The sequence below is a fragment of the Fulmarus glacialis genome, unplaced genomic scaffold (assembly GCF_000690835.1).
Source record: "Fulmarus glacialis isolate BGI_N327 unplaced genomic scaffold, ASM69083v1 scaffold12158, whole genome shotgun sequence".
Taxonomy (NCBI): Eukaryota; Metazoa; Chordata; class Aves; order Procellariiformes; family Procellariidae; genus Fulmarus; species Fulmarus glacialis.
In genome coordinates, this window is record NW_009229013.1 from 9,368 (window position 1) to 26,288 (window position 16,921).

The 16,921-nt window shown below is 34.6% G+C and overlaps 1 protein-coding gene across 1 annotated transcript in view; it reads right to left on the reverse strand.

Moving 5' to 3' along the window:
• Nucleotides 1-1,829: 1,829 nt before the first annotated feature.
• DNAH8 (dynein, axonemal, heavy chain 8) overlaps nucleotides 1,830-16,921 on the reverse strand; it is a gene marked incomplete at its 5' end in the record, with an annotated part of 59,509 nt that continues 44,417 nt past the window's right edge. Inside the window, 9 exons of the mRNA XM_009583698.1 lie at nucleotides 1,830-2,117; nucleotides 2,604-2,725; nucleotides 6,207-6,396; nucleotides 6,491-6,643; nucleotides 7,170-7,326; nucleotides 11,955-12,115; nucleotides 12,493-12,594; nucleotides 13,321-13,437; nucleotides 15,551-15,706. Coding sequence (XP_009581993.1) covers nucleotides 1,830-2,117; nucleotides 2,604-2,725; nucleotides 6,207-6,396; nucleotides 6,491-6,643; nucleotides 7,170-7,326; nucleotides 11,955-12,115; nucleotides 12,493-12,594; nucleotides 13,321-13,437; nucleotides 15,551-15,706 — 1,446 coding nt within the window. The remainder of the gene's footprint in view (nucleotides 2,118-2,603; nucleotides 2,726-6,206; nucleotides 6,397-6,490; nucleotides 6,644-7,169; nucleotides 7,327-11,954; nucleotides 12,116-12,492; nucleotides 12,595-13,320; nucleotides 13,438-15,550; nucleotides 15,707-16,921) is intronic.

Genomic DNA, 16,921 nt, shown 5'->3' on the forward strand with positions numbered 1-16,921 from the left:
AGAGGAGAAAGAAGGGGAATATTTGTACTTATTGCATGTCCTCCCAAGTAATCATTATGTGTACTGAGGCCCTTCTTCCCAGGAAGTGGGAAGAACATCTGGCTGCCAGTGGGAAGCAGAAAGTAAATTCCTTAATTTGCTTTGCTTGTGTGTGCAGCTTTGCTTCACTTATTAAACTGTCTTCATCTTGACCCACGTGTTTTTAGCTTCTGCTCTTCCAATTCTTTCCCCCATCCTGCTGGGGCAGGGGTAAGTGAGCAAGCAACTGGGCAGGTACTTAGCTGCTGGTCAAGTTCAACCCACCACAAATACTGTCACCAATTTTTTCATTACTTGGAGCAAAATTTCTTGCAGTTGCACAGTCAGATATTTTTTTTTTTCCCCTCTGTGCATATATAGTTCTGTGGTACAACTTTTAACTTTTACTATTTCTATGTATTTTTACCTAACACCTTAGCTGGTTTGTTATATTTGGATCTAACTAAGTCTACAGAAGAGAGAGAGAAGAAACATTTTACTTAATTGCATTTGGAGAGCTTCCTTTTTGTTACTCTGCTCATCATTTTGTGTCTATGTATGTTATTTCCTATATGCCACAGCCTTTCTGTGAAAGGATATCCTGGGATGGTGATCTCCCACAGAAAGCTGTAGGATTCTAACTCAAGAAGAGCCCTTTACCATCCCATCAGATGCCCCAGGACCTAATTAAGTAGTAGCTGCCCTTTGCCACAGCAGATGCATTTGATCACTCTTAAACTTCAGAAGGAAGAACATAGTCCGGTCATGGGGTGTAAGTGAAAAACTGTGTTGCCAAATAAAGGTATCTGAAGGAAGAACAAATTTTATGCAGATTATTAAAGAGATAGTGTAGACTGCATATCTTCTTTAGTATTACATGCATAGAATGTATGCTATGTAATACTAAATGCTAATTATGTTTAATGCTAATTATGTCTGGAAAATTCATGGATGTTCATCAGGTTTATCACAGAATAATGCTGTGATAGCCACTCCAAGGATTCCAGCCTATATTTTAGAGCTAAGATGAGATGCAGGAAAATAATTGTACTTGTAGATAATCTGGTTCTCTATTTTAATTACAAAAACATCTATATTAAGTAGTTGGCACTGTTCTACTTCTGTAGCTGTGTTCCCACACAGCTAAACTGGACAGAGAACATACTGGTCTCTGTCAGGTATTCCAGACACAAACATTCCTGGTGTAGTTTTGCTTAAACTATATAGTTTAACAAGAACAGCTGAACCCTGAGAAACCCCAACCAAAAATATGGATCAAATATACTTCTCTGTCTTAAATATAAAGTTTTCTGCAGAGTCAAAGAAAATAATATATGTATCATGCAGAATCCAGGAATATTTTAAAACTTGTACCTAGGAGAACTTAAATTTTGTTATGTTCTGTATTGTCTTCTGTTGTCATCATATGTTACTGAAACACAAGCTAAAAGCTGTATATGAGAAAGAATGTGAAAAAGCTAAGTTTTTCTCTTTTGCAGTTTAACAACATTTTATTTTACATTAATTGTATTATTAAAGCAAATATTCCTTTTTAAAGTAATATAATGGAAACATCAAAGACTACAATCAGTGAACTTATTTTGAAAACTTAACTTTAAAACTATCACCAAATAGCCAAGACAAACTGAATTTACTGGAAGCAGAGAAAAAAAAAATCATTAAGCCAAGACTGAAACAACAGTTCAAGTACAATGACCAATGGCCACCAAATAAAAAGCAGTGGAAGAATTACACATGTGATTGGTTACATGTGCCATATATTCTGTTTCTGTTATGGTATGAAAAACAGTTTACTTAATGTCACACAGGAGAGCCACTCCTCTCAATATCCAGTGGTCTGGAGACACTGCTGTCCTTAAATAGATCACTGTAATATAGTTCAGATCTGTCCTCTTGGGCTTCTTGTAAAGAGGACAGACATAGAGCTTGGGATCCTTAGGACTGGTTGTATTAACAGCAAATATATGCACCACAGGCAGCTGGACAAAAAGAATCTTTGGTGTAGATTCAATGAGTTTGCTATTTCGTCTGTCCCAGCCTGCACCTTCCAAGTATAGCCCATAGATATATACTCCTTCCTGTGTGGAGAGTAAGCAGATACATCGCACAAAATAAAGCATCTGTTTTGTAAAATGAGTAATTGGCTTAAACCATTAAAAGGAGTATATGTTTTATAGTAAAAAATATCTGACATTGAATATTTTCAAACTACTTAATTTTAAACTGTAGTACCATCCTTTTTCGGAAGATAATGCTACTGAAATGGATGGCAATAGAAGTTGTTTAATAAAGCCCATACACTACACAATTTAATCTAAAGTTTACTATAAATTCCAAAAATCAAGAGGTGGTACAATGAAATGGTTCTTTTAATAAAATATTTCTGCAAAATAAAAAAATTTAGATCTTTATGCTTATTGTTATTTATCTTCTATGCTGAGTAAAACCAGTGAGGTGAAGACAATAGTAACTTTTTCCTCTAGCAATCCAAAATGACTGAATAATAAACAATACAAATTAAATACCAAAATTAATACTGAAACATTTTTGCATGTCATACATACAGAAGGAGGTGCTGTGATTTCGTCTTTGTTTTGCTTTAGCACTTCGTTATGTATTGTAACTGTATCTAAAGCCCAGCCTTTATGTGCTCGAGCTGCTTCTTGTCTCATTGCTGTCAGGAATCCTTGAGAAATTAAGCCAGAGATTTAGTATATATCTCACATAACAAAAAAAATCTTGCTTGGTTATCTGCATAGTTCTGCACTGAATGTTATAGACAGATATTTAGAGTTCTATTGAAAACGAGCACCTTGACTAATGATAGCAAACTTTGCTTTGGTCCAAAATAGGAACAAATGACAAAAGTGGCAGAGAATGCATTACACTGAGAAAAATATTTTTAAATGGCACATAAAATATATTTTTTTTTTTTTATACTGAATTATTCAGTTAACAAATGCTTGCTCAGGATACTGATTTACAAATTATCATTAGGCAATCAACTACAGGATCCATGGTAGATTTGTATTCCAAGAAGGAGTTTGAAGGCAGACAAGATATCAGTTATGTGAGCTGATATTTATGTAAAGGTAGCTTAGGGAAAAGGCAGTTTTTATTTTAAATGAAAGAAGTAGAAAAATAAAATAAATTTCACTGATGGAAAACAGAAAAGGTGTGTCTGAATGTGATAATAAAAATAACTATATGAGTGTGGGGAATCTAGACAAGGCAGTGCCTATGAAGGATGAAGAAGGGGGTCCTATACAGAAATGAAGGTAGAGGATGACACAATCAAGCAGTGAGTTAAGTGATTTTTTGAGTATTGTTTGAAAAGACTTTACAGAGGTTTGCAATAAAAAAGGTTTGAGAGGTAAAGGGCTGAATAGTATAAGCACACGATGACAAATAACTGGGCAGCAAAGAGGTTTGGATGTGTTATAAAGGAAAAAGTTACAAAAATGAAACACTTGTAGCAAATACCCGGTTGTGTGTCTGTATAAGTGTCTCAGAAGATGACAATGCAGTCACCAAAAAACCAATAGCTGCTGTTTTATGTTACCAGATGAAGAACTACTTGGAGTTGTCAGAAAGAGATTGAGGCAAAGAGAGAAAAGTTAACAATAGAGAACTGCATACTTAAGAGTGATTACTGTAAAGACTTAAAGATGAAATAGCATCAGTTTCTTCTTGATAGGGCATAAAGGAAAAGACGACTAGCGTTTTGTGGGCTGTCAAGTATCCACAAGGAGGTGAAACCACCGACTGAAATACTGACAAGCTCTGGGGAAATCATGAAAGTACACGGGCATGCAGTAGAAGACAGCATTTCAAGATTTAAGAAGTGGTTTAACATGCTGATTAGGACAAAGCCCATTAGAAGCTAAGATAATTGTCACAGCTGAAATATTCATATGTGATGTAAATGCAATTAATGTAGTACTTGAAATGAACATGTATTCATTTCTCAAATACTATATATTCTGATAAAAATAAAACAGAGTGATCTAGGCTTCTAAATTTTGCTAAAAATTAATTATATCTCTATAATATGATATTTGGTTTTTCATAAGCCTGTTCATTCCAAGTGCCATGTCTACTGACTGGAATATCGCACCACCACTAACATACATTCTCCCTTAACAATGATAATTTATAGGAGACAAGCACTGATAATTGCTAAAAAGCCACAACAAGTTTAAATACAATTATTGGTGATACTTTATAGTACTATAAATAGATTTTTCCACTAAACTGATAAAATACATTCCTCGTGTTTTAACATTATAATGTATTTGCCAATGCTATGATAGATTTAAAGCTTGATTCACCAGTGCAATCAGTCTAGATTTTCCTGCAATGGCAGCACAGGGTAGTCCAATTTCTGATTTACCTCACACCAGTCAATTTTTAAACTTTACTGTATGATTTGATTTACTCATAATTTCCTGGTGAGCAGTATTATGAATACAGTAACTATACTTACCTCACCCCCAGCCATAGCACACCTTTTGCACTGAGCAGATTTCTTTCTCCATCTACAGGACTGTTTTTTTGGAACACAGAGGTTGAAGCAATCATCAAGTTCAAGACCATCTGTGTCTCAGGTTTGTTTGCTATTAGGCTAAATATTTTCTTTGGTCAAAAGAATCTGGTCCATTATCTTCTTTTATACCTCCATGAGTACTGCTCTTGAATCACCAGAGATCAGTATGCTTACCAGCTGTGCTATTTATGATACAAATGGAATGATGTTTTGACTGGCATCTCAATACCATCTTTTAATGATAATTTGGATGTGCTCCAGGCACCTCAACTGTTTCTAAGAGCGACTCCAAAAAAGACTTTGATATTAGTACTTTTTACGGTCCTGGTCATAGAAAGGCCAGTAAGAATAAAAGCATCACAAAGTGAAGATAACTCATAAAATATTCAAGGATTTCAGAGGTTAATCCTAATTTAAAAAAACCACCTCATAGCTGTGACATGGGAGAAGTTTCTCATGAGAATTCTGTATGGAGAGTTGTGTATGCTAAATGAGATTCTTTTATGAACATGCATCTAATAAGGTTAACAGGTTTTGTTACTCAAGAAGATGGTCACAATTTGTTTTTCTTCCTCTTTCCTATAAAATGATAAATATATCAAGCTACAACAGATAATGATAGATAATGTTTACTTGTACTTTGCAGTATATCTTTGATTAATTTGAACAAACTGTTCATTAAATAACGTGAAATGGAAACACTGTGAAAACTACAGTTTGATGATTCTCTGTGAAAGATAGATAACTACTATAAATTCTGGTATAGTTGCATGTTCATAGAATCATAGAACAGCCCAGGTTGGAAGGGACTTTGAAAGATCACCTGGTCCAACCTTTTGTGGGAAAGAGAGCTTAGATGAGACTATCTAGCACCCTATCCAATTGCATCTTGAAAACCTCCAGCAATGGGGACTCTACCATGTCCCTGGAGAGGTTGTTCCAGTGAATGATTGTTCCTACTGTAAAAAAATTCTTTCTGTTGCTACTGTACAGCATATAAATAACATATTGCTCTAGATTAAAGCTCTTCCATACTCACAACTTACAGTTTGGAATGAGTTAAAACAGTTTGAAACCACAGGAAAAGCATATTTTCTTTAAAAGCTGTATCATTATCATTAAGTATATTTTCTTTAGAAGCTGTATCATATCATGCTAAAATATGTCAAAAAGATAAAGCATTTTATGTGTTAACTACATGTTTTCCTTCTTGTAATATAAAAACTGTGTTTATGGGTCAGACTAAAAGACCATCTGTACAAGCATCCTGTCTCTGACACTAGAAAAAGGCAGATGCTTAGTGAAATAATATCACGACAGGCAAAATGGCACATAAATCCTTTCCCTTCTATGTTCCTCCAGATTCTGGCAATCTGGAGCTTACAGATCTCCCAACTTGAAGGCTAAGTTTGGACAGTCATGTTTATTGTTACCATTGGACCTGTTTCCCATGACTTTATCTAATCTCTTTTTTGAATCCATTTATCATCTTGGCTTCTATGACATATTCTGACAGCGATGAAAACATTTTTTCTAGGTGTAATATTAAATTAGATATGTAGTAAAACCCATTAAATTATGATTAAATATATTATTGCTCAAGTCCTTTCAGTACCCTTACCTTGTGGATTAAAGAATCCGGTCATCCAAAACACATTTGGTCTTCCTTCATATATCCAAGTAGAGAATTGATTATTTCTTTCCAGAAGTTCAGTAAACCAGAAGCCAAGTGTTGAAGAATCCCAAGATACTCTTTTCCATACTTGAGGAATTCGAGCATCATACATATTATCAAGTGCATCTCTCAAATTCTGAAGGAATGAAATTATAATATATGAACTAAAGCAATTAAGGTAATAGTTTAAAATAGAGTATTCCATACGCAGTAAATATGCTTTTACTTGCCTCACTCATAATAATAGTTCCTTCTATGGCTAATTTAAGATCATTCAAAGTGTTGCGGAGTATTGTGATGACCTTTTGCATTCGGTCAATTTCTTGCCGAAGAAAAATATTCATAGAGTTAAGTTGTCCCATTTTAATTAAACGAGCTTTTACCTAAAATATAGGAGCGCAGAAGAAGGAATTTAGTTAAATCTGAAATACTGAAATACTGTTGTCATATTTGACATCTTAACTTTCTTGTGTTCAGAAAAGTAAATAGTGGACTTGTACTTCACATTATTCAACTAACATTTATCCCCTTAAAACTGTTGCAGTTTTTATTTTTATTTTTTGGCTGATACTGCCCAATTATTGCTAGAACAGGACTTCACCCAGAAGGCCCAGGAGACTGCTGTCACAAAAAGTCAAGACTGATTTTTTTCTGTGTTTTCACATGCAGCTTTGGAAGTCCAAGCATAGTCTCCATGACATATCTCCATGATCAATTGTTAGATGTCTTGATTTTAAATAAAAAAGCCTCATATCCATTCACTCTGATAGCGATAAAGATGCTGGTTCCTTGCTTGAATCTGCTACTAGCTATATGATCTTTCTTTACAGTTCAGGGTTTCTTTTTTGGAATATCTTATGTGAAAACTCCACAGAGAGAACAGTAAGAAAACAACTAAGATTAGCTTGCCTCATGGGCTATGTAATCTGGAGGAAGTTTCTCTAGCATGTCTTCAGCTAAACGATAAACGATTGCTTCACGAGTTTCTCCAGGTCCTGCACCGCTTTCTTTAGGCTGAATGTTGGTAATGGTATCTAGAACATCAGCTGCTGTATTACTTTGGTATCTAAGAGGTTAAGAAATATGTTATAAGTAGCAGAGGATTTTTTAATAGTTAAAAGAATACTTTGTAAAACACACAATTTGAAAGTTGAGAAAAAACGTACTGTGTCACCAGGTTAAATCAAAACTCCCAAACGAAATTGATTTCCTTTGTGTCCTGCACCAACCTGAACACACTGATAGTGAATGCGTGGTTTTCCATGGTTGTAAAGAATATGAACTTCCCTCCACACACCCTGTTATACAGTTGCTGGTTTTTCTAATTCAGGGCTAAGAAGAAGAAAGAGTTCTGCAGGCTGCTTCTCAACCTTTGAGAGTGTGAGGAAAACCTATCATATGATTTCTAGGGATTCTAAGGAAAGGGAAGAAAATGGCATATGCCTGAACTTCTAAACAGCTATTTGCTGGGAAGAAGCAACAAAAGTTTTGTAACATGGAAGAATATTTCCCTCATTTAGTTACTTCTTAAAAGTGGAATGCAGAAGAAGGAAAAGGTGGAGGCATAACTCTGCAAGCTGCCCCTTTATTAAATAGTAAATTCATTCTGCATTGAGGTATTTCAGGATTAATGATAAAAGCTGCTAGATTTACAGCGTTGGAGATTAAAACCTTCTATTCCATAGTACAGCATGGGCAGTGCTTATGTAAATTTATGTTGTGAGTCAATACAAAAAAGTGAATTAAATTCATGTGGTATTTCATGGTAAAAGATAGTAGACCACGTCAGTCCTTCAACACAATCAGAATTATAGGAGTACTTTTGTTATAATGCGATAGTGGCATAGAGCTGCGAGAGGCAGTAAGAAAGAACATGTAACAGTGTATATGTTGGTACTGCAGTGTTGGCATTGCCTACTTTTACCTTATGGAATCAGCTACCTGAGGAACATACAGCCTGAGTCTGACTCAGAACATAAATTTATACTGACTCAAAGCATAATTTTGCATGTCAGTTTTACTTTTCGATGTTCATATGACACCCATCTCCTTCTATTACTTTGTCATACATAATTATATAAGAAATGAAACGAAGGATTGTGCCACAGGATAGAAGATGTGAAGTCCTAAAGCCTCTAAGCTTTGGAGATAGTATCGTAAGACTACAGAAGCTAGTAGACTACAAAATCTACTGCAGCATTTCAACATAAACTGTTTGTGAATGTAATTATAGAGACTATAAATCAGAAAAACAGAAGAAATCCTACTGGCAGTTTGCTTCTCAGAGGACATAATTTCTGCTTCTGAATGTAGGAATGCTGAGGATTTTGTCTGGCAAAACTCTCAAGCTTTTGTCCATTTATGGCCCCATTTAAAGAATGATAGATTTTTTCAAGACCTCCAACAGAAAAGTTGGATAAAATCAAATTTCTTTCAGACCCATGGCTTCATTCCTAATTTGGATGACATACTGGTGGTTGTAACACTTTCTCTGGGTCTTGCTGATCTAATAACTAGTGATAAAAGAGATGTGAACCTTCACACTGCAAGTACGGTTCTTCCAATACTGCTGTCAGACTTTTCTATGTGGAAGGAATAGGTTCCATGATTATTACATCAATTAAATTATAAAATATTACAGAATTATAAAAATGAATGGTCTTTCCCCAAAGATAAACAAAAATAGAAACAATTTAAAAAAGAAGGCAATATGCAAACTTTGGGGAAAAGCAGAGAACAGTTTTTGAAAAATAACCTCAAAGGAGCAGAATCAAAGGTAAGTAATATTCCTTTCTTCAATGACACAAGCTAGGAATCTTCTGGAGAGGAGAAATGATCATCTGAATCTTGTATAAAGAAGCAAACATGAATAGCAATAGCAGTTTGAACAAGATGACTTTTATTGTAAATAAAAATAGAAAAGACAAAAAGATGCATCTTAATGTGTACATAATTAAAAATAATATACCAGTGTGGAAGTGAGGAGAAAATAGAAACAAGAAATTTCATTCACATCACAGTGGGACACAGTGAATATAAAAGACACTCTGAAACAAAATTTTTCTGGGCTTTGGAAAACCTGACTTTCCTTTACATTGCAAATAAAATTTGATGTATAGATGCAAACAATAATGAAAAAAAGATTGCACAGGTTTGTAGAGGAGGCACCATGTTCCTGGAAAGGAAATCAGATATATACGATGGGGTCTCCCTGATCACATTTAGACATCTAAATGTAGGTGTCTACATAACAGCTGTTTATCTAGATTGCCCGCATAGGTAATGCAAAGAAGCATGATTCAGCTCATCTATTTTAGATGTCTGCTTTGTGACCAGAGGAACTTGCACTTTACAAGGATCTATTTTTCTCTATTACACTAAAAGAAGTCTTGGGTAACCATAAAGGAAGCTAAAGCAACATTAAATGAATTTCATTTACAGTCCCAATTTTGCCTAAATGTGAGTATGTAAGATAAAGCAATTCATACCTGTTTATATTGTTCTGCCCTGAAGCAGTATTGCAAAGCAAATTGTTTCATAAGAAGAAAAAAAGAAGGAATTTTCTATGGATTTTGATTTGCTCCGAAAAATATTATTAAGAATATTTTCTTATAGAGTTTGGATTCAACAACCTATCATAGTTTGATAGCTGGAATCTCTGCCATCAGGAATTTTCTGTACTGGAAGTTAAAACTAAGAACAAATGCAGTTTGACAGAAATACTACCTCAGCTTTATTACCTCAGCTTTGTGTAGAAAACAGCAATATCTGTTGCAATGTGGTATTCAAAACCTCACATTCAACAACGGGAGATTCTGCTCTGTCTTCAGCTGGTTAATAACAGCTTGCAGTAACTTTACAAAAATTCACTTAGATTTAAGGCTTCAGTATTAAACCAATTGGAGAAGGGGTTTTGACAGAAGATTGTCAGAATGTTCCTTGCATGCTCAGGTACCTGTTAACTATGTGGCCTTTGCAGAGTCTATGGTTCACATAGCAAGTTAAAATCAGTCACAATGACTTCAGGTGTTAATCTCAAGTGGATGAAAGTATTGACATTCAGTGAAGTCTTACAGTTGGAACCAATGGATCAAGGTTTTGGCTGAACTGGAAAACTGTCCCACTAAAGTGGGAGATAAAGTCTTTCTTGTCATTAGTAATAGTAACATGGAGAGGTCCTGGCTGTCTCAGGGTTCCAATTCCAGCAGTTAGCCTTCTGCATACTCTGAGATGTCTTGACAGGATATTTTAAGGAGAATTTGAATGCAACTTTTTATGGGATTGTATGGGATGCTAGTCCATTTGGTCTGTGTGTCAAAGACGAAATTCAGACAGACAGTACCTGTGTATAGTTGCCTATAACAGACCGTGATAAATCATGGAAAAAAGCACGAAGCTGTTGAACATTTTCCCCAAACTCTAAAGAAATACCTACAAAGGAAAATCTCCAGAAAAAGGACTAAAGTAGCAGGAATATGCTGATATACCAAGTGGAAGAAAAACTCAATACTAGAGAGAAATGAGAGAGCTGTTCCTACCCACTAAAGCTCCCCGAACACTGTTAGTCTCAAATTTCCTTCTATAAATTAGCCCTCCTATAAGCCTAATTTTGGATCCAAAGCATGTCTCTCTTTAGGACTTTGTTTAGTTCTTTGTTAAATCTTGGCTCTTCTTTAATCCGTTCTGGAAGGGAGGTCTTGCAAGTATCAGAGAAAGACTTGAAACACAATCTACTCTTAGATTCTTTTCTTCAGAAGTATATATTTACAATGGTAGGTGCTAGGCAGCATTGACCATAAAACCGTGTACTGTTCTCTCAGCATGCTTAGAATACTGGGCTTTTGATATGGCATCAGCCTTTCAAATTTGAGACTGAAAAATTGTGGGAAATTATTGTTTTGTCCGAAAGTATTAAAAGATATTAGGTTTCCACAGCGGTTGGGCATTTGAATAACTGTTGTTTTTTTAAAAAATACAAAAAGCTGTGTTAAGAAACAATGAATGTGGACGTAATGAAAATGCAATAATTCATGGCAGAATTATTAAGAACTTCAGTGAAAAAAAAAATGATGATGATTCATATCCTTTCACAGGGCATATAACATTAGAAGGAAATAAAAGCCAAGCTGTTACACACATTATTTGGAATGAAAAAGTGAATTAAGTCAAAGATAAAATTTTAAACGGAGTCAGTACTTGGTGAGGTTTGAAAAGCCTCTTTTAAATAATGGGAATGGCAGGACTGACGGCAACAAAAGATTGTAGTTACATCCAAAGGCATGCTGTAAACCAAATGACAATCCAGAGAACCATTTAACAAGTGTGCACAAAAAAATAGCATACTACTTAGAACAGAAGGCAAACATTAGAAACTTTCTATAGTTGAACTGCATAGAACCTTGCATCATGAGTTCATATAAAAGTTTTATAATGCTTTCAAATTTAAAAAAAAAAATCTAAAACCATGAGAAACAATAAGAATTCCAACTGCTTTAAAGATCATGTAAAATGTAGCTGAAGATACTGCATTCATAATCATGTACATACACATCAAGTGTTCCACTTCAATAGTGAAATTCACATGAATCCTAGACTTCCTATGAAAAATATACTTTACTTAAGCATTTCATAGGGATTTGTTTCCAAATACTAAAAGAAAGGATCTTTGTTTTCAATATGTTGAGACCTACTTACGTAATATCAGCATTAGGATGGAGACCAAAGACCTTTGGGCTGTCCATGGCAGGGAGTGACTTGATGTATTCAAAATACTGTTCCAGGGTTTTGCATACTGGAATTTTATATCCAGTGTGAAAACAGAAAGTGCTGTCAAACATCTTTTCATTAAACCATACCTGTGAAAAATCCAGAGGAAAAAAACACAATTACTTTGCTACTCAGAGTTTTTTTAATCTCATTTTTATTCCTGGAGAATTAGAGCTCTTGTTTTAGCTACTACACCTACTTTTACTTGAATACACAAGTAAATCATTAAAAGCTATGTCTTCTAAGTTTGAGTTCCAGCTAAGTCTTTTTAATAGTTTCTGCTCCTCATTAAAGAGAAACCAAGGGGAAGAACCTCACTGCCAAAGAATATGTTCTGAAAAATTCATTTTACTCTGAAGAGTCTTATAAACTGGTGAAGAAGTGCATATTCAGCAGAAAGAAGGTCTTCTGATTTCTGTATTTGTCAATAAAAATGACAAATAGCTGTATTTTCAAGGTCTCTCACCCTTGCAAAGCAATTAAGAAGACGTTTATCAAAGTCATCTGTGACTCGGCCTCCATATTGTACTTCTCCAATCATGTAGCGTACCGTGCTCCATGATATCCCCTAGATGCAAGTAAAGTAAATAAACGGCTGTAGTTATAACATGTAAGAAGAAGATATCCAGCCTGTAACTTCAATATCATCTGAAGCTCATAAGGCTCTTAAATGTAAGCTGAAAAGATCATTGTTGCAAGAAAAAAATACTTTATTTCTAATGTATTTTCTGAGCTCAGCTCTATAATTTTATAGTAGAGTTGGGTTTGATCCTGCTATTAGAATTATATATCATTATTTCTTGTGTGACCTGAAATCACTCTCAGCTGCTACTGCCTCTCCTCTTTCTTTTTTTTTCCCCTTCCCTCAGTTTCTCATCTTTCTCTGTTGACAAAGTGCTGCCTTGCAAGGAATGGCTATTTTATTACATTATTCCCTGACAAATAGTAGAAGACCAAATGGCAGCCATAGAGAAGTTTGATAGGCTCTGTCAAACTCTGTAAATATTTTAGCTCCCTTTCCAAAACAGATATTGTATATATTTTAGATATGGTACTGAAAAAACCAAGATCAAATTCTGAAGTTCTTAACTATTAGATATTTTTACATGGATGATAGCACACAAAACATTTCAGCTTGACTGTCTTACAGAGAATCTGAAACTTTGATCACTAGAAGCTGCACTGAAAGAATAGCAATGCATAAACTATTATAAATAGTAACACGAAGAAAAAAACCAATTACAGATGCTATACAAAGCAATTAAATATACTGTATGCAAATTTTAGTATTCACCTTCTTGATGTCACATTCATCTAGGTGATTTTGTATAAACTGAACACTGGCTGTAAAGTCTGATGAGTTAAATTCATAAGGAATATTCCAACCCAAAGGCCCAAACTTGCGTCGTTCCTTAGGAATACAATTAAAACCAAATATGTTTATGAAACAACATATAATTTTGTTTCATTATTAAAGTTCAGTAATAATAATAACAATGGAGTAAAGCATTGAACTGAAGAGGAAAGCTAGCCTAGGAAACAGCTGTGTGCCTCATACACAAAGTAAAAACCAAAGTTTATTATTAAGTTACACCATTAGGGATAAATATTTATAGAAAAAGCAACAGAATCATTTATTGCTACCTTTACTAATCAATGTATCAGTCACAGGTTTGAAATGTCTTGTCTGTGTGGATGATCAGATTTTTATATTAAGTAATTAATTTAAAGAATTACCGAATCTCTGCATTTTCAGCACACTCAACAATTCCGAGTTCTACAGTTTTTCATTTCTTTCTACACATACAGTCTAATGATAGTTTCAATTTTTCAAGCTCCTGTATTTATGTTCGGTTATCCAAAGGCTTCTAGGTTGCCCCTTTTGTCTTACTGTTTCACTGTATTGTTTTAATATGTTTTTCAAAATTCACAACTTTATTATAAGGCTTCCACCACTACATTATTGAAATTTATCATTGCATACGTATTTGAAAACAAAATTATAACACTTGCAGGAAAGTAAAAATAGTTGACTATAAACGTAAGAGAATATAATCTGCAGCCCAAATATTTTAAACATCCAATACTATTAGATTTCTCACAACTTTATTTTAACCACCTCAGTTACATTGCTCAATGATTTTTTTCAGAACGTAGAATAAATTAATCTAAGAAGTTAAGAATTAAATTGCTGAATAGTGCTGACATTTATTAAATGAATAAACAGTGTAATACTGACATTCTAAAATTAACTAAGTGACAACATATTTATTAGAATTTAAATTACCAGGTCACAATGACTGACAGTCTTTGACATCTAGTTAAGTAACATTTAGGTACCTTAGCTACAATATTTAAAAAGAACTAGAACTGAAAAAAAACTTTTATTTTTCCAAAATCAGGTATCGTTTATAAACAGATGAGATAGCATTAACCAATAATACCCTGCAGAAAGGTATAATGATTTTCTGCCAAATTCTCTGAATTACTTCTTAAGCTATATTTATCATAGCGATCTTGTCACCAAAGGATATTAGGAATTGGTCCGTTTAAAGGCAGGGCAATGTATATATTGCTTGCTGATTGGCAATCCATAAATAAATTTTCTGAAGAGATGAATAGCTATAATATTTTTTAAAAGTACTGATGGTTGAATAAGCTTAGGTCTTCTAGTTCCACAAGAACAGAATAATCCTGAGGCAGTACACAGAACAACTTTCTCACTGTTTATAAAAAGGTAGAAGGAGGAAAATAATGCCAAATACTGTATCTTAATAGGGACCTCAACAAATTATCTTTCTCTTTCATCATCTTTGTTACACTGAAAATATAAGCAGCTCAATAGAGCCTAAGGTTTAAACAGCCTTTTAGAACTATTTTGAGATCCTTGCTGAAAAGAAAGTGTATTCAGAGAGCTCAAAATGTTGGTATTTATTGTGATCTCAAAATTTACATATCTTTAAAGTACAAAATATACATATTGTGCTTACTTTGGAATTAATGGAGGAAACACATTGACACAGATAAAAATAAGATGAAAACAAGACTCTAGATGATAGAATTTTGTTTCATTTTAGCCATCTAGAAAGCAGACAGCTACTCTAAGGTAGGCATTTGGATTGCCTTTAAAATCAGTGGACAGAAAGAGTGATAAATATCCAGAAAATTATTTACTCTTTTATAGAGAGACAGCTAAGACAGATAAGATTATTTTCTTTTTCGAGATGCTTATCTATTTCTATTGACTACAGAGAGAGCTTTTTGCCTTACACCAAATGACTATCTTTTGGACAGCTAAAATTAGATGAGAAAAATCCTCATTCTAAATGCCCATAGTGTGAAAATTGTGTAAAATTTATAAAACAATTAAGAGAATAAAGAACCTTGAAATACAGATTATAGAAATTAAAGCTTCAGCCCTGAAACACGATGCTACAATAGATACCAGAATGCGTATTGTCAGGAACCTCTGTTAAAGTGACTCCATATATTATAACGCTATTTGCAAACCTTATAAGAAATACCTGAACTGTAGAATGCAGGAAAGCTACAGTGTAAAGCAAAGGTTTCCACATAGGCATATTGCTAACATCTAACAGATCCTGATTAATTCCAGAAAATGTTCTTTTCAAACTGGCACGTACACCTTGGGGAGGTTCGTTTGTGAACTTTATAGCAATCTGTCATGTGAAAAAGATAAAGGAATTGGATTTGTTATTGAACAAAACCAGCAACATACAAAAATGTCACAACCATTAATTATAAATAAAATGTAAATAGTTGAAGCATTGTAGATACAAAGTTGATATGTAGTTTTACTATAAAGTGCGTAAAAGGAATACATATTAGATTAGGCCACAAAACTCTGTAATATACGTTACTTTAAGATTTTGAACATAGACCTTCAGTTTGTGTTGGTCAGAACCATCACTGACACTTGTCCATGGATCTAAGAATTTTCATTAACAACCTGGAAGCAATGCCATGCTTTTCAGAAGGCATCATATGGTTCTCTATCCCTAATTCAATGACTGATGGAAGAGAATTATCCAGAGTAGATTACAAGAACTCTTTTGTATTTCTGGTCCCAGGACTTCCCAGTAAATACAAAGAAATCTCACCTCGCCTCAGATCAGATCTTTGTGTTCACAGTGGCTACTCTGGACCCTGTGGCTATGTCTGCAGCAGTAAATTAGTGTCACCTGAGAATGTTCCTGGGCACTCCGGTGAGCAGGCTTGGAATCCGCATTTGTGGTAGTAAATTGCCACAGCCCCTTAGAATACAGCCCTTTAGTTTCATGTGAACTGCCTAATGGGAATAGTTTCTACAAAATTTTAATTGTCAAACCATGCCTGCAAATTATTTGAAAGAGTGCTAGTTAGCACAGGTTTTCATGTCAGAGAATGTTGTAACTGCTTACCCCAATGGACTATTGCATTCCAATGCTGGGTAATGTTCATGGGCACACTTGAATCTATTAGTTCAGACACAGACTCACCTTACCAGAAACTGTATTCCCTGAGACACTTTCAAATGCTGGAGAAACCCGAACACAAAAGTATTTTTCTGCTCCAACAGTAAGTACTTGTCTGGCTGGCTTGGGTAGCATGGTAGCGTGCATTGAAAGGATAGTAAATGCCAGGCTGCCCACAGGCTGAATGCAAGCATGGCTCTGAACTGTCTCTACTTCTGAGAGACACTTAATGGAAGACACACTGATGAATATGTAGTTCACGTGGCAGTTGTACTATCTCCATATTTGTGGTAAAGAACTTCAATTATTTTTAAGGAACGACTTTTCAGCTTCAGTTTCACAAACCTGTTTCTGGGCTGCAAAGCCCAGGCAAGCTGTCTCAGAGATAAGCTGCAGCCTTCTGCAAGGACCTATGTGCGC